Source organism: Sciurus vulgaris (assembly GCF_902686455.1).
Source record: "Sciurus vulgaris genome assembly, chromosome: 4".
Classification (NCBI taxonomy): domain Eukaryota; kingdom Metazoa; phylum Chordata; class Mammalia; order Rodentia; family Sciuridae; genus Sciurus; species Sciurus vulgaris.
The window spans coordinates 53,964,647-53,983,377 of record NC_136464.1 but is presented as its reverse complement, the minus strand read 5'-3'; the positions used below and the strand labels follow the sequence as shown (position 1 = coordinate 53,983,377).

Below are 18,731 nucleotides of genomic sequence, written 5' to 3'. Positions count from 1 at the left end.
GGTGCAAATGAACAAAATGGTCAAAGCAGCAGCACTATTATTCAAATAAAAAAACATCCTCTTGATTATAAGGGAAAGATTTAAGAAAGGGGAGTTTAAGAAAACCATGTTTGTTTTGTTTGATGTACTTAACTCAGAGTACTTTTTACAAAAACTACTTTTGTGAATGCTAAGTTGTGAAATGGTTAACATATAATGACGTTTCACATTTTGGATTTTTATTTTTTGTTCTCTCCCCTCCCTTATACCCATTTTTTAAAATGAGATTTGGATGGTTTCAAACAATGCCCTTTTTCTCTATTATATTTTCAAAAAAATAAGTAAATTAAAATGCTAAGTTGTTTAACAATTTTTTATCAACAACATCTTACCTTTATTATTGTAGACATCTAAGTAATTAGGTGCCGAAAAAATTGTTATTAATGAAGGGAACCCTGTAGTTTGACTTTTTCTGTACATTCTATAGCTGCAAAACAAATAGCTTAATATGCATCGTAAAGCATCAATCATGGTTACTAAGTTTGATTTGTATTCAAGGCGTTAATTTGGGTCAGGGAACAAAATTCTTACCCTGCATCTTGAGCTTCATGAGCTCTAATAATCGATAACAAATTATTGTTTTGCAAAAATTCACACACTGCTGGATAGCTGTAGGGGAAAAAGAGTAAATTAAGTAAAGAATGTTTGTTTGTGTGTATATGAAGCATATGCCATTTTAAATAACTGAAATGTGATTAATCTTGCACATTTTTCCTTACTTATAAAAATAAGAACATCCTCGAACTGTATTGTGACTAAAATGTTCCTGTGATTTTTCATTTCCAAAATCTTCAGAAGGATCAGACCATAGCAAGTCACACATTGGTCCAAATGCAGGTGGTTCTTTGAATCTATCTAACTGTGGAAAAAAAAAAGAAAAGAAATAAACAAAGTACAGAAATAACTCACTGAAAAGTGAGGACAGAATGTGCATAGGAAAGTGATACCAACTTCGAAAGTAGTCCACACTACATTGCTCTGAATGATTAGAAAATTATTTCCCTAAATATCAGTATACTACTTTTTACCATTACCTAATTTTGGCACTGAAGAGAACAATAACAAACAATAAATAGGAATCAGCTTTAGAACTAAAATATATACTCACTCTTCTAATATCATCCAGTGTGTGTATTTCTGGTGAAAGTCCACCATGAACACAAAGAAACTGTTGATTTAAAAGTGCAGCAAGGGGCAGACTATCAAAAGCTTCCATACAAGCTTCATAAACTCTTTCTGAATATTTAATTTTACCTAGAAAAAAATTAAACATTTGAAAAATATATCACTATTAGATCATTTTTAAAACAGATACTGATATTAGATTCTTATTTCTTGTTTTCTCCCTTATATAGTATTTATACTGAGATATGGATAATATAGTTTCAATTATAAAAGGTAAATATTCTAAATTAAAACCAAAGCTAGAAAACTATGGAGAGAGAAAACACACAAATAGTGGTCAGGAGTTGAGAGTAGGTGAAGAGGTAACTATAAACAAGCAGCAAGAGCCGGGCAAAACAGTGACTCGGGAGGCTGAGACAGGATGGAATATTCAAAGTCAGACTCAGCAACTTAGCAAGACTCCAAGCAACTTATCAAGACCCTGCCTCAAAATAAAAAAATTAGAAGGGCCGGGGATGTGGCTCAGTGGTTAAGCACCTGGGTTCAATTCCTGGTACAAAAAAAAAAAAAAAAAAAAAAGAGCAGCAAGAAGGATTTATAGCATGATGAAACTTTTCTGTGTCATGACTACAGAGATGGACAATACTATATATTTGTCAAAACTCATGGAACTAAACAACATAAAGAGTGAATTTTACTGTTTATATATTTTTAAAAAGCAAGACCCTTCCCCTACAAGAACCAACAAAAATAAGCAATGTTATCAAGTCTTGTGAAGAAAAATATTTTCCCTCTCTAAATTTATTATGGACATGTAGCAGATAGACATAAAATATTGCTAAAAATAAGTAAGTCAAATCTCTAAAAACAGTTCAACCCTTCACCTTTGTAGGCAAAAATTAAATTTATGGTTCAATAGGGGTTTTTTTTGTTGTGCTTTTTGTGGTACTGGGGACTAAACCTAGGAACTTGAGTATACTAGGCAAGCACTCTACCACTGAGCTACATCCCCAGTCCTTTTTACTTAATTTTTTTTTTTTTTTTTTTTTTTGGGTGCTGGGGATCGAACCCAGGGCCTCGTGCTTACAAGGCAAGCACTCTACTGACTGAGCTATCTCCCCAGCCCCATTTTTATTTAATTTTAAGGCAGGCTCTCGCTAAGTTGCCCAGGCTGGCCTGAATGTGCAATCCTCCTGCCTCAACCTCCAGAGTCACTGGGATTACAGGGGTACACCATTGTGCCTGGTAAGGAAGGCTAAAATAGTTTTAATACTTACATTATTTTATTCGAAGAGTCAGTGACTATTATTATTACAGGCAAGACCATTACATCACTATAAAACTCAAGGTATATCCATTTTTAAAAAAATACACATGTTAGAAGAGCTGATGGGTTCCCTAAAATGAAGGTTTAAAATGGGCAGTGAAGCAGGAAGTCAATATATAAACACAAGACAGATAAAATTCCATCAAATCTAACTATTGTTTACTTTTAGGAAGATAAGCACATGCCCTTTGTTACATTATACCTTTAAATTCCTGTACATTTTGTTTTGGGTGGGATTTTGGTAGGTGGTTTATTAATTATCTAAGGGGAACAAAAAGGGCTTCATTACTATTCCTATTTATTTAGTTAGTTTATTTTTATGTGATGCTAAGGATTGAACCCAGTACCTCATGCATGCTAGGCAAGTGCTCTGACACTGAGCTACAGCCCCAGCCCTTATTTATTTATGACCTCCTGCACAAAGTTGACCCGGAGGGTATAACAGCTAAGAGCCTCAATATTGGGAGGCCCAAGCATCTTAAGCAGGCTATGTTTTTTTGTGAGGGAATGTGTGTGTGTGGACGCAGAAAAGAGGGATTAGCCCAGAATCTTTTGGTTAATATTTTAACATTCAAATATAGGAAAATATATATCCAGCAACAAGAGGTTCCAAATTTGCTAATTTGCTGACAGACTTGCTTCCCAGAACAATGGTTGAATAAAAATTTTAACTTGTTTGCTTTAGGTCAAGTATGCACTTTCCATGGGTTTCATTTTATTCATTTAGCTTATGTGCCTCTTTCTTGAAATTGTATAAGCATGCCATCTCTGCTATTATCCATTTCTATTTTTCTTTTCACTACAAGTCTCTACTAATATCTCTGATTCTCAATTAATTTTAGAATTACAGTTGGTTCTCTATATGCCATGGGTCTTGCACTCATGAGTTCAATCAACTTCAGATCAAAAATATTCAGAAAAAAATAACTGCCTCTATACTAAACATGTAGACTTTTTTCCTTGTCATTATTTCCTAAATAATGAGTATAGCAACCATTTGCTTAACATTTACATTGTATTAGGAATTACAAGTAATCAAGAGATTATTTAAAGTATATAGGAAAATGCTCAGAGGTTATATGCAAATAATATAGCATTTTATATAAGAGACTTGAACATCTGCAGATTTAGCTATCTGTGGGGTCCCAGAACCAGTTTCCCACCAAAATCAAGGATTGATTGAATTCCTATTTTTAGAACTTAACTCTAAAACTTTAGTAATAAAGTCATGAATATTAATAAGCATTAAATTATATCTAAGGTGTGAAAAAAGGTCAAATATTGTTCTATATCATACAATTAATGATGACAGGATAGATAATTTATTAAGAATCTTCACAGGTACAACTATAATGCACCAATAAAAAAATATGGGGAAAAAAAAAAAAGAATCTCCACAGGAATGTCTCAAGACATGGGAACAAAAATCTGCAATCTAATAATAACCAGAAGTTTTTCTTTTGTTTTATTTTTCCTATTAGGAAAAATAATCTTAGTAATAAAGCTACATACAACCCCATAAATATGTAAAATTGTGTGTCAATTAAAAAATTTAAAAATATGTATGAAACTCCAAACTATTCCTAAGTACATATGTAAGAATTAAACTTAATAGAAAATATTAAAATAAAAATACCTGAATTAAATACCAATAAACACTAAAGAGTACCTGACAATCTTCTCAATCTTCTTAAATGCGTAGGCACAAAATTTGTTCTCACATGTTGCACTGCAAAGTCTTTATAACTCACATCTTACTACCTACATCATTCCATATGAATACTGAGAAAGTGAAAATATTTCTCCTGAAAGTACTCACATTCCTGCTTAAAGGTAAAATATTCAGTAAGGTGTCTGCATTCATGGTTGCCTCTCAGAAGAAATAATGTACTTGGGTACAGAATCTTCAAAACCCATAAATATAAGACACACTGCAAAAGAAAATGTTTCCAGTGAATTTCTCTCACACTTTTGCTTAACTAAGTTATTTAATCTTTGCTCTTTTACCTTTAACTGTATTACCCTTTTTTAAAACTATCACCCTTACAATCTCTATTATTCTTTTTTTATCTCTCTTTATCCTTTACTAAAATAAAAGCTCCAGGAGACCACAGACTTTGTTGCCTTACTGCTTCTAATTCTCCACTCCTAGAAGAGTACCTAGCAAATAGGAAAAGAGCAATAAATGTTTGTTGAATCGATGAGTCAAATAAACTATTACTTTAGGTTTATAAATTGTTTGATATGAAAATCAATTATCAGAATGGCTTCCTTAAATACATTAATAAATATAAAGTCAAAAATAATAGCTAATGTTTATGGAGTATTTTACAATGTAATTAATCTCTCATTTATTCCTCGAACAACACTATGAAGTACATAATATTATCTGTTTTATAAATAAGGAAACTGAAGCAACAAACTTAAGTAACTTGTCCAAAATCACAAAACTCCTAAGTAATGAAAACAGGATTCTAAACCTCCAATCTTAAGCACTATGCTATGCTGCCTAATAAAGGAAAGGGCCATGTTTGTTTTGTATGTAAGTTTGTTTTATTGATTATGACTGTTACCTCACATAAGGTAACCACCTATTATCTAAACCAATCAAAGAAAATGCAATTTTTATAATAAAAGGAAAAAAGTACAGTAGCTGCATGTTAAAACTAGATTTAACATAAGAAAGACACTAACATTTTACTTACTTGGTTAAAAAACAGGTAGAACTTTCATATTGAAATTAAGTATGGTTTTTATAATAATATACAAAAAGAAAAAAATTATTTTAACAAGTTAATGTATGCTGAAAAGTTTCTAACTATTCAGCTCTTAATTTTATTCACAAGTAAAAAAAACACACACACACAAAAAAGGAAATACTTTATTAAGTAAAGTATGTATTTACTCAGTATGTTGCTCCCCCCTCCCCACCTACTTTGTGGTACCGAGAATTGAATCCAGGAGTGTTCTACCTTTAGGCTACATCCCTAGACTCTTTTTATAAATTTTATCTTGAGACAGGGTCTTACTAAGTTGCCCAGGCTATTCAGCCTCCCAATTTGCTGGGATCATAGGCATGTACCACTGCACCCAGCTCAACATGTTGTTTATTTTGATTCTTTGTTATTTTCTTCTTATAACAAGAAAACGCATTAAATGAATCATAACTACAAAATAGTAATACATACATAGGTAGAACAAGCTTAGTTATCAACTAAGGTTCCAAAAATTGTGTATAGTTTTATCAAATGCCTTACAATTTTTTTAGGGCCATTTTCTAAGTTTCTGAAAGCACCAAGGTAATTCAGAGAAAATTAAGGGGGCTGATAATGAAAACTATGAATGGGAGGAAAACAAAAACTCAGGATAATAAAATTCGTAAGGCAGTCAAGACGAACAGAGATAAGAATTCCCTTTTCACACTGGCAATCCTAGTAAACCTCAGGAAGCAAAGTATATTGAAAACACTGGAGAAGTAGATATAAACAACAGTAACTAGCATGGGGATTCATCTGGTAAACCATCAATGCCTATTAGGAGAGCTGATTAAAAGCACAGGCTTTGAATCAGACTGCCTAACTATGCTAACTATACTAACGACTGACTTTGGGCAAGTTACTTAACCTCTCCAAGCCCCAGGTTCCTCATCTATAAAATCTATAAAATGAATAAAATAAAAGTACTTACCTCATAAAAATGTTGTGAGGATTAATCAATGTCTGTTAAGTGTTCAGAATATGGTTGGAAAATTTTAAATGCACAACATAAATATATATCAATGGAGCTTTGACCTAGCTATTCTACTTTTGGGAGTCTGTCCTACAAAAATAGTAGGGCAAATGTGCACTGATATATGAATAAATTGGCTTTATTAAAATTTATTATTAAATAAATTGACTCACTGAGGCATCATTTGTATGGCAAAAATGTTTGGAACAACTTAAGTTTGTAACACCAAGAAATTCACTATGGTTTGTTTATTCAATGGAAGACAATGCAAATATTAAAAATGATGCTACAGATTTATTTATTTTGAAAGACATTCACAGTGTAGGGATGTATTGAAAAAAGCAAGTTATAGAATAATGTTATAATATGGTTCCATTTTTATTTTTAAAAAGAAGAGATGCATATGTTAGAAAATTTCAATTATTCTATATTTACCATACTTCAAATAATTAGAAAAGAAAAAGGAGAAAAAGAATCATCTACTGTCAATTGTTGATCAACAGGTCATTTTAATGCCTCTTAAGTTTTTAAAAACAAATTAATCCTTTCAGAATATACAAAGATTCCACATGATATACTTGGGTCTATTGTTGTTTGGTTACACTTGAGTCTTAATAGGTACATGATAAGTGATATAAGCACTAGGGCTTAAGCAATAAGAGAATTATGTTTTATTTCATCAGATGGAATTTAGTTTGTTTTTTTTTTTCTTCCACATGGCTTAATGCCTTTAGGGGCAAAAGAGACAAATCGATACAAAAATAAACATCAATAGCTTCTTAAAGCCATGAGATAACAGGGCAATAAAGACCTCTCAGTTTACTCACTATTTCCCCTGGGAAAAAGGTCAATTATAATTATAAGCAGTCACATAAAGAAAATTAATTGAATGGTCTGAAAGAAGAGAAATAAATAATGGCTTTTCTTATAAACTTCAGAATATGAAGAGGTATTAAAAAGAACCCAACAGATAGTTTTAGGAACTTACTGTACCAGGAATTAATGGAAATCATCTATGATAACACTTAAGAGCAAAGCAAATGATAGTATATGATTATTACCTCTATACTAAAATAACCTCTGTCCACATAATCACCAAGAAAAAGGTATCGTGTATTAGCGGGTGATCCTCCTACTTCAAAAAGTTTCATCAGATCAAAAAATTGGCCATGGATGTCACCACACACTGAAACAAGAAGATTGTTACATGTGAAAAAAATCCTTTGAAATAACAAATATTACTTAAATTCTAATTTCCTTTACATAATAGTGTAAATGCTATCAAGAATTCTCTGAGAAGGAAGTGGTCTATGAAGAGTCACATAGGGAGGATGTATAACCAAGTGTTCCTGTGCTCAACATCTGAAACAAGATGTAACAGAAGAAACAAAATTTACCATCAGTGACAAACTTTTCATCTGAATTTATACAAGCTCCTCTTTAGGAAGCCAAGGATGTGTTTAGGTCATGGGATAACAAAATTATAATGGTGGCAGTAAAATCTCCATGCTAACTCTGTAAACCATCACCTTTGTTATCTGATATGACAAAGTATTTGCACCTAATGATTGAAAGAAAGTAAGCGTTGAATCAAATCGAAGTATGGCCAATATAACTGATGAAACCTTCGCAAAAGCATATTAGACTAATCTCAGTACTTATATTTAGGATCATGTCTGTTCACTGAAATCTAGCAGAAACTTTCAAGAACAGAAAACAATTTCCAAATTCAAGATACTGTCCATATAATATTAACTTAGTATATGATATGACTGAAAAAGAAATAGTTTTGTATTCGGGGAACTAAATAATGACATAATAAAAATAATATCTAAAGCATAAATTTACCTGTAATTGGGGCTTCTACTTCTATCATTGTTTTCTCTCTCCGAAGGATGGCAGCACCCTCATTGATAATTCTAAGTGCAATTTCTTCATCTACCCGACCTTCTTTTACTAGGTGATTCTTCAGAACATCAACCCTGGGTATCCCATCCATATCAAATACTTCTTCAGATGTCAATCGATGTGTTGGGGGGAAAGGAACAGCTGAAATTTTTAAAAAATCAATACAAAATTAGTCACTAACAATATATTAACGTAAGAACTAATCACTGGACCTAAGTATATAAAAATAAAATTGAAAAGCAGGGGTTTTTGTTTCTTCTTCATTTACTGGGTAGAGTATTTATATTTTTAAGAACTTTTTTTCTAAAAGGGTAATCAAATTACACTTTTTTTCCTGTGGTGCTGGGGATGGAACCCAGGGCCTAGAGCATGACAGCAAGTATTCTACCACTGAGCTAAATCCAGAGCCAATAGTACTTTAAAAAAAAATGTATATATATACACACACACACACACACACACATACACACATCTTTGGATGTTGACAGACCTTTTTTAATTCATTTATTTATATGTGGTGCTGAGAATCGAACTCAGTGCCTCACACCTGCTAGGCAAGCACTCTACCACTGAAGACACAACCCCAAAGCCAATAGTAATTTTTATTGAGCCATACAGAATAACATTTTCCTTGTTGAGAAAGATTAGGCAAATTAGTTGTTTCACAAAATTAAAACTCTTTCCAAGACAACTAAAGTTTTCCTTTAGGCCAAAACATTTTCAGCAGAACTCTCAAAATGAGTTAAACTGTTCACCTTAAATGAAATTCAGTAAATAGAATTTAATACTACATATGCCTGAATAGAAAGAAATCCCAGTCGGGAGTGGTGTCATCCCAGCTCAGAAGGCTCAGGCAGGAGGATCATAAGTTCAAAACCAGCCTCAGCAACTTAGCAAGGCTCTAAGCAACTGAGCAAGACCCTGTCTCCAAATAAAAAGTAAAAAGGGCTGGGGATGTGGATCAGTGATAAAGTACCCCTGGGTTCCGGCACTGGTACCAAAAAAGAAGAAAAGAAAAGAAAAGAAATTCCAAATATATGGTGATGTACCAAGTTTCTAATAAAACCATAAAAAAAAAAAAAAAAAAAAAAAAACAATGTTGTTGGATAACCTGAATATAATCTTTTAGGGACATATATAAAAGTCAAATGTTTACTTATGAAATTTAAAATAAGAAAACCAGAATAGCTAAAGCAATCCTTAGCAGGAAGAATGAAACAGGGGGTATCGCAATACCAGAACTTCAACTATACTACAAAGTAATAGTAACAAAAACGGCATGGTATTGGCACCAAAATAGGTAGATCAATGGTACAGAATAGAGGACACGGACACAAACCCAAATAAATACAATTTTCTCATACTAGACAAAGGTGCCAAAAATATGCAATGGAGAAAAGATAACCTCTTCAACAAATGGTGCTGGCAGAACTGGAAATCCATATGCAACAGAATGAAACTAAACCCCTATCTCTCACCCTGCACAAAAATCAACTCAGAATGGATCAAGGACCTTGAAATCAGACCAGAGACCCAGGATCTTATGGAAGAACAAGTAGGTCCAAATCTTCACCTTGTTGGCTTAGGATCAGACTTCCTTAACAAGACTCCCATAGCACAAGAAATAAAAGCAAGAATCAATAACTGGGATAGATTCAAACTAAATAGCTTTCTCTCAGCAAAGGAAACTATCAGCAATGTGAAGAGAGAGCCTACAGAGTGGGAGAATATCTTTGCCACTCATACTTCAGATAGAGCACTAATTTCCAGAATATATAAAGAACTCAAAAAACTCTACACCAAGAATACAAATAACCCAATCAACAAATGGGCTAAGGATATGAACAGACACTTCACAGAAGAAGATCTACAAGCAATCAACAAACATATGAAAAATGTTCACCATCTTTAGTAATGAGAGAAATGCAAATCAAAACTACACTAAGATTCCATCTCACCCCAATTAGAATGGCGATTATCAAGAATACAAGCAACAATAGGTATTGGAGAGGATGTGGGGAAAAAGGTACACTCATACATTGCTGGTGGGGATGCAAATTAGTGCAGCCATTCTGGAAAGCAGTGTGGAGATTCCTCAGAAAACTTGGAATGAACCTACCATTTGACCCAGCTATCCCACTCCTTGGCCTATACCCAAAGGACTTAAAATCAGCATACTACAGAGATACACCACATCAATGTTCATAGCTGCTCAATTCACAATAGCCAGACTGTGGAACCAACCTAGATGCCCTTCAATTGATGAATGGATAAAGAAACTGTGGTATATATATACAATGGAATATTGCTCAGATATAAAGAATAATAAAATTATGGCATTTGCAGGCAAATGGATGAAACTGGAGAATATCATGTTAAGTGCCCAATCTCAAAAGACGAATGATCTCACTGATAAACGGATGATGACACATAATGGGGGGTGGGAGGGGGGCAAGAATGGAGGAAGGAGGGACTGTATAGAGGGAAAAGAGAGGTGGGAGGGGTGGGGGGGAAGGAAAAAAATAATGGAATGAATCAAACATCATTACTCTATGTAAATGTATGAATATGCAAATGGTATGCTGTTACTCCATCTACAAACAGAAACAACATGTATCCCATTTGTTTACAATAAAAATTAAAAAAAGAAATTTAAAATTATTTAGTATATATAGCACATATGTAGACTTATAACAAATCATGATAACTTAGAAATAGTTTTTCTCCTACTTATATTTCACGAACACTTTCATTTAAAGTCATCATGCATATCTTCAACATCAATGTATTCCTTATCACCGGAGTTGCTTTTTCAGTCATCCACCACACTTTTCAGGCACAAATCACTTTCACTGCCATCTAAGTTGGAGGAGATACAGTACATTTTAATATATATAAAATGCTATCACTGCAAATTTTTCAAAAAGTTCTCTTTGGTCTAACTATTGATAGGTATTTACATTCCTGCAGTATATATTTATGATTTCAACAAGTAATCACCAACTGTACTATTTTTAAGTAATATTAATTGAATGCAAGGTAAAATAGAAAGGTCTATGTTTAAAATTTGTTTTTTTATGTGGTGCTAAGGATCAAATCTAGTGCCTCACATGTGCCAGGCAAGCACTCTATCACTGAACTACAACCTCAGCCCAGGAAGGTCTATTTTTTTTTTTTTTGGGGGGGGGGGCGCGGTTTAACCGGGGATTGAACTCAGGAGCACTAGATCACTGAGCCACACCCCCAGCCCTATTGTGTATTTTACTTAGAGACAGGATCTCACTGACTTGCTTAGCACCTCACTTTTGCTGAGGCTGGCCTTGAACTCCTGATCATCCTGCCTCAGCCTCCTGAGCTGCTGGGATTACAGGCGTGTACCACTGCGCCCGGTTGGAGGTCTATTTTTGATGACACAATTTTGAGATTACATAGCTTAGAAAATTACTACTTATCAATTAAATTTATTTGATTCTTTTACTAACTCCAACAGGCGAATTCTTTTTAAAATTTCTTTTTTGTTGTTCTTTTTAGATATACATGACAGAATGTATTTTGGCATATTATACATACATGGAGTATAACTTATTCTAGTCTTGTGGTTATGCATGATGCAGAGTAACTCTGGTTGTGTATTTATCCATTCATCTGTTGAAGCACACCTAGGTTGATTAAATAGTTTTACTACTGTGAACTGAGCTGCTATAAACATTTATGTGGTTGTGTCATTGTAGTGTGCTGATTTAAAGTCTTTTGAGTATAGACTGAGGAGTGGGATAACAGGATCAAATGGTGGTTCCATTCTAAGTTTTCTAAGGAATCTCTATAAACTGTTTTCCATTAGCAGTTTGCAGTCCCACTGCAATATATTAGTGTACCTTTCTCCCCACATCCTTGTCAACATTTGTTACTTGTATTCTTGATATCTGCCATTCTGACTGGAATGTAGTTTTAATTTGCATTTCCCTAATTGCTAGGGATGTTGAACATCTTTTCATGTATTTTTTGACCATTCATATTTCCTATTCTGTGAAGTGTCTGTTCTTTCCTTAGTCCACTTATTAATTGGGTTTTCTTTTGTTACATTTTTGTATAACCTGGAGATTAATGCTCTGAGGTGCAGATGGTAGAGATTTTCTCCCATTCTGTAGACTCTCTCTTCACATTCTTGAATGTATCCTTTTGTAGTGAAGCTTTTTAGTTTGATATCATCCCATTTATTGAATCTTCATTTTAATTTTCGTGTTTTAGGAGCCTTACTGAGGAGGCCAGTTCCTAAGCTGACATGATAGAGAGTTGGGCCTACTTTTTCTTCTAGTAGGTGCAGGATCTCTGGTCTAATGCCTATGTCCACTTGGAGTTAAGTCTTGGGCAGGGTGAGAGATAGGGATTCAATTTCATTCTACTACACGTGAATTTCCAGTTTTCCTTGTACCATTTGTTGAAGAGGTTATCTTTTCTCAAATGCATGTTTGTGGCACCTTTGTCTAGTATGGGATAACTATCTTTATGTGGGTTTGTCTGTGCCTCTATTTTGTACCATTGGTCTTGCCTGTTTGGGGGGCCAATACCATGCCGTTTTCATTACTACAGTTCTGGCATTGCGATGCCTCCTGCATTACTCTTTTCACTAAGCATTGCTATGGCTATTCTAGGCCTTTTATTTTTCTGAAAAAATTTCATGACTGCTTTTTATATTTCTATGAAGAACATCATTGGAATTTTAATAGGAACTGCATTAAATCTGTATAGCACTTTCAGTAGTATGGCCATTTTGACAATATTAATTCTGCCTATCCAAGAACATGGGAGATCTTTCCATTTTCTGAGGTCATCTTCAATTTCTTTCTTTAGTATTCTGTAGTTTTCCTTGTGAAGGTCTTTCACCTATTTTGTTAGATTGAGTCCTAAGTATTTTATTTATTTATTTTTTTCAGGCTACTGTGAAGAAGATAAGTTTTTCCAACAGGTGAAATTCTTTAAGCATTCAAAATCAGCTTGGACTACAGTTTCAGACTCTGTATGAAATAGTACTTTGTTTTTTCAAAATAAAGTGAGAAATTTATGGTCAAAGTCTACCAAGTAGAGACTAAAATGTAAGGCAACTCCTTCATTTCTGGGGGCAGGGTGAGTTTTTAGAGAAAAATTATCTTTAATTGGGCACACAGTATCACTTTCTTGACCTTTAGGGTCATCATTGTGATTAGCAATTATCATATAGAAGCCTGGAAATATATAGGACCAACTACTCTTTTTCAATTTAAACGAACTACAAAATGGGAGGGAGCTAGGTTAGAATGATATCAATTACCTGAGAAAGAAAAATAAATAATCACATTCTCATACTAGGAAAAAAAATTTGGAAGAACTTGAGATTAGAACTAAGATAGAAAGAAGGACGTAGATACTTTCTAAAATCTTAGAAATCATCAATTCCTCTGCTTTTTTCTGTCTTTTTCTGATACTCAGTAAAACAAAATCTGAACTTACTTATTTTCCCTTCACATTTATTTAGAAACACGTGTATTCCTTTCTCTTTTTTTTTTGGTGAGGGAGTTTACTGGGGATTGAACCCAGGGGCACTTTACCACTGAGTGACATCCCAGCACTTTTTTATTTTTTAAAAATTTGAGACAGGGTCTCATTAAGTTGCTGAGGTTGGCCTCAAATTTGTGATCCTCCTGTCTCAAGCCACTGGGATTACAGGCATGCATCACCATGTCCAGCTTTCTTCCCGTTATTTTTTTACTTCATCTAGAATAAAACATCATTTTGTTCCTCCAAAAATAGTATTACAAGGTTCTAATAAAATAAAAACCTCAGTTAAAGTATGTTTTAAAATATACATTTTAATGAATCAACTGCTAAATAAATGAAGAGTTACTCTGGGGACATTATAAAAATGAGAAGGTTAAATATATCTTCAATACAAATTTCTGAGATCAAAATAGTATCATATTTTTCTCATCAGCCCACAAAAAAATTTTATCACTGTACTCAGGAAAAGGGATACTGTTTTGTTTTTTAAGGTGCTGCATTTTATATCATGAATACTTCCTAACAATCAACAATTCCACTTGGCTGAGTTCTGCTCAAAATACAGAACTTCCTAAAAACCACCTGGAGCATCACCCTCTCTTCCACCTACTGTGCCAGACACAAGTAGTACTGCATGTTTTCATGCACATTATGAATGTAGACAGCTAAATCACATTGAGGTGTTGCCACTTCTTTAACCAAGAGCCACATTATTATTTTTCACCTGAAGAAAAAAAAAGCATAAACTACCTCCATACCCATGAATGAGTTATCTACAGACCTATGCTTTTCTACTTTTTTTTCAACTCAAGGCATACTTCTACATTTAAAAATCAGTTGGGCCATCTGTAAGAAACGTTACAGGTTGAGTGGGTACTTTTATCCATAAAAGCAGGAGAAAGCTACAGAGAATCAGAGTTATTGTAACAATACAACACTGAAAGTAATGAATAGGGAATTTCAAAGGACTAAATTTTAATATATCCATGAATAAGAAAATGAGAGGAAAAAGGCATATATAGAGTACCATTTGGAACAATGGATAATCCAACCAGGTAAAAGAAAACTGACAAAATAGAATTTGGCCTAAAGTATGTTGTTCAATATGGAGTTAATTTTTTTTCATCAAAAATTAATATTCTCCCACGTTGCAGTGCGGTTGGGGTGGGCTCACGCCTAGGGTCAAGGCACTTACAGGACCACAGCCCAGGAATGTCATTTTGTTTTTTTTTATTAAAGGAAAAAGGAAAAAAAATTCTCAACGAATAGTCTATTTTGTTAACACATAAAGCATTTTAAAGCATTTTCATCCTGTTTTCAGGCTTTTAAAAGGTTTTCCTATTTAATTCTTCTTCAGTCAGTTATTGCTGCTTTCCCAGGTTGGTTGGTTGGTTGGTTGGTTGGTTAGTTTTTTTCTTTTTCTCTTTCTCTTCTGCATGTACTTTTTTTGTAGACTAATTTTTCCAACTCTTCTATATTTGTGATAAGGAAAAACCAGAACATAAAATGTAAGTAAATCTAACATAAATGGTCAACAAGTGAAATGGCTAAAAACAGAGGATTAGTTTGAATATTTGAAGAGCTAAAAAAATCACCTCAAATCACCAAGTTACCAACACTTAAAAATTTGATTTGATAATACTCATTTTGACCAAACTACTCTGTTGAAAGTTTCCCTTTAATCCAAATTTTGGCATAAAGGGCATTATCTATATAGTAACCAGTAATATTCACAAAGTATCTTCATTTGCATTTAATGTATGATAGCTAAAAAACAAGGCCTAAAATACACTTCAATTTAGGAAGCTGGAAAAACAAACCAAAGACACAAATTGGTCAGAGATAGGAGAGAGGTAAAATCTTATTGTTTCTACTACCGGGCAAGGAATTCTAGGAATTAACTAATCACGTTCCCCAACTCTAAGCAAAGGTTGCAAACTCTTAGCCCTATGAGATTTTAAGAACTGAGAGCCCTGAACTCCACTCCCTAATTAATGCTCTACCTCTAAAATCCGGAATTGCAATCTCACTAAATTATCAAATCCCTAATGTTCCAGTTTCACTTCCTTTTCTTCAGTCTTTGTATCAAGAATCTGGAGAACACCTCCTTACCATCTCTTTCTAGCTACCTTGACTTCTTACAACTTTGAAGTTTCTCCATAATCCGCCCCCATTTTATTTTATGTATTTATTTATTCGTTGGTGCTGGGGATATAACCCAGGGGCGCCTTATCATTGAGCTATATCTACAGCCCTTTTTACTCTGAGACAGGGTCTCATTAAGTTGCTGAGGGTCTCACTTAGTGCCTGAGGGTGGCCTCAAACTTGGCATTTCTCCTGTCTCAACCTGCTGAATCTCTGGGATTACAGTCATAATCCCATAACCCCCACTCCCAGCAATCCACCCACTTTCTTTTTTGTGGGGATACCGGAGACTGAATTTAGGGGAACAATGACCACTGAGCCACGCCCCCAGTCCTATGGTTTTTTTTTTTTTTAATTTAGAGACAGGGTCTCACTGAATAGTACCTCGCTTTTGCTTAGGCTGGTTTTGAACTCATGATCCTCCAGCCTTAGCCTCCCAAGGTGCTAGGATAATAGGCATGTGCCACCTTGCCCAGTCAATCCACCCATTTTTTTTTTAAATGGACACAATACCTTTATTCATTTTATGTGGTGCTGAGGATTGAACCCAGTGCCTCACACTAAGTCATGATCTCAGCCCTCCACCTACTTTTAAAATGACAATCTGAACTGTTTTGCCCTTTTGTCCTTCTATACTACCTACCAAGCAAAATTTCAATTTTTGGATAAATTAGCCAAAAAACTTGTGTGCTCAGTATAAAATTAACAAAATTGCCCAATGCTACTACAAATTTATGGTCTTCAATTTAGCCAATCCCTGGTATGTCTCAGTAGTCTTTATTAATCTGTTTTCTACTCTATCCCCCCACCTTATAACCCTGTTCTTGAACCTTAAATGTCAGTGTGTACTTGAGGGTTCTGTACTTGGCCTTCCTCTAATACTACTCTGAACTAATAATCTCACTTATTACAACAGTTTCAACTAGCATCTATATTTTGAGAACTCTCAAATAGATGGTCAGTCCAGATCCTATCCCTAAAAAGTCCAGATCAACATTAAACTATCAAATTTCTCCACCTGGATGTTCCATATATATCATAAACTTAGTATGTTCAACAGTGAACATGCTGTTTTTCCGTCTAAACCATTACCAAAGCAGCTACCTAATGAATCTGGGAATTATCATAGATGTTTCTTTCTTCCTTGTTTTACATGGTCAATGGGTCCTAAATAATTCTTAGGTTTGTTTTTGTTCCTGTAGTCACCACAGACACTGAATAAGAACACCCCCCCAATAATTACTACAATCTTTTTAATTTTGCCTGTCTTCCACAATACAGAGTACTTTTCTAAAACTCAAATTTTAGCATTCTCCTGTTTCAACAGTGGCTTGAAAAAAAAATCCAAATTCTGTACTTTAACATAGCACAGGAGATGCCCCATGATCTGATCCCTGCCTATATTTCCACTTTCATCTTTTATATTCCTGATGCATTTATGCTCTAAACACTTATTTTCAGTTCTTAAACTACATCACTTTTTAAAAATTTCTCTACTTTGCATGCCCTATTTTTTTGAGGATACACTATTCCCATCTTTGTCTACCTTCTCCTTGTCTTTATTTTTTTTTGCGGTGCTGGGGATCGAACCCAGGGCTCTGTGCTTGCTTCTCCTTGTCTTTAAACCTCATTTCAGTGTTCCAATTCTTGAAAACTTTTCCTGATCTTCCTAGCCTACATTAATAGTACCCTCTAATTTGCAGACCAATAGAACAGCACATTATGCACACTTATATTATGGCAATTACCAACTGCACTATAAATACCTGTCTCACCAGTTTGAGTGCCTATGTCTTTCAACTCTATAAACTCAGTGATGTAGAACAAAGATATCAATGTTTAGTGAATTAATGATATCAGTTTCTGAAATACTTTTATATCTTGACACTAATTTATGTACCAACAACATATAGTGTCTTATTTACAGACTGCAAAGTACTTTCAAACACATGATCCCATATGATTCTCAGACACACTGTGAATGTGATCAAACAGATCTTATGTCCATTTCACAAACAAGATAACATGGTTTAGAGATGTTATATAGCTTTCCAATTTGACTACTAAGGAGTAGAGTTGTGGTTGAAACAAAAGTTTGAATGTTGCTCTAGTATATTTTGTCTTTATACCAACACAATGACAGTTCTGTTTTGACTAAAGGGATCATCAAAAGACTCCTCATAAACCTGATGTAGACCAATGGATTGGCTACATTTCATAGAGAAAGTCTCAACAAATTCGACAGCATTGTCTTCAAAATGTCAAGGCAACTCATGGATTTCTTTTGTGATCATTCTTGAATATCTTTCTCTCAACTGGATTCCTACTTGGCTTATTTTTGTTATATCACCATTCTGTCACTGAGATTTATTTTTTTGGTGTTACTATTTTCTTTCTGGATTCTCTTAATTTTCCTACTTCTTCCTTAAGATGTTAGCTCAAGTTCTTATTATTGTTTACTAGAAAAATCTTAATCTTTATCATTCTTCCTCTTTAACTGAAAAAAAGCCCTGCTAGAAAAAATTACACAAAAATTTTAGTAGTTCTTTTTGTTTGCAGTACTGGAGATTGAACCTATGGGTGCTTTACCACTGAGCTACACATTGGTTTTTTTTTTTGTTGTTGTTGTTACTGGGTATTGAACTCAGGGACACTTGATCACTAAGCCATATCCCCAGTCCTAATTTGTATTTTATTTAGAGACAGGGTCTCACGGAGTTGCTTAGCACCTTGCTTTTACTGAGGCTGGTTTCTGAACTCGTGAGCCGCCTGCCTCAGCCTCCAAAGCTGCTGAGATCATAGGCGTGCACCACCTCGCCCGGGCTCCTCAGTCCTTTCTTACTTTTAATTTTGAGACACAGTCTAAGTTGTTGAAGGTATCACTAAGTTGTTAAGACTGGCCTTGAATTTTCTCCTATCTTGG

The 18,731-nt window shown here is 34.2% G+C and overlaps 1 protein-coding gene across 10 annotated transcripts in view; it reads right to left on the bottom strand.

Annotated features, from left to right (window-relative positions):
* The window catches only part of PPP3CB (protein phosphatase 3 catalytic subunit beta), a 54,332-nt gene that overhangs the window by 28,484 nt on the left and 7,117 nt on the right, over positions 1–18,731 (bottom strand). For 7 of the 10 annotated variants that reach the window (XM_079137090.1, XM_079137092.1, XM_079137096.1 and 4 more), the window contains exons 2-8: positions 8,069–8,269; positions 7,282–7,406; positions 4,311–4,422; positions 1,148–1,293; positions 759–898; positions 571–648; positions 372–466 (exon numbers count right to left, since the gene is read on the bottom strand). In XM_079137090.1, coding sequence (XP_078993216.1) covers positions 372–466; positions 571–648; positions 759–898; positions 1,148–1,293; positions 4,311–4,422; positions 7,282–7,406; positions 8,069–8,269 — 897 coding nt within the window. The remainder of the gene's footprint in view (positions 1–371; positions 467–570; positions 649–758; positions 899–1,147; positions 1,294–4,310; positions 4,423–7,281; positions 7,407–8,068; positions 8,270–18,731) is intronic. The other 3 variants (XM_079137093.1, XM_079137098.1, XM_079137091.1) reach the window with 3 other exon arrangements.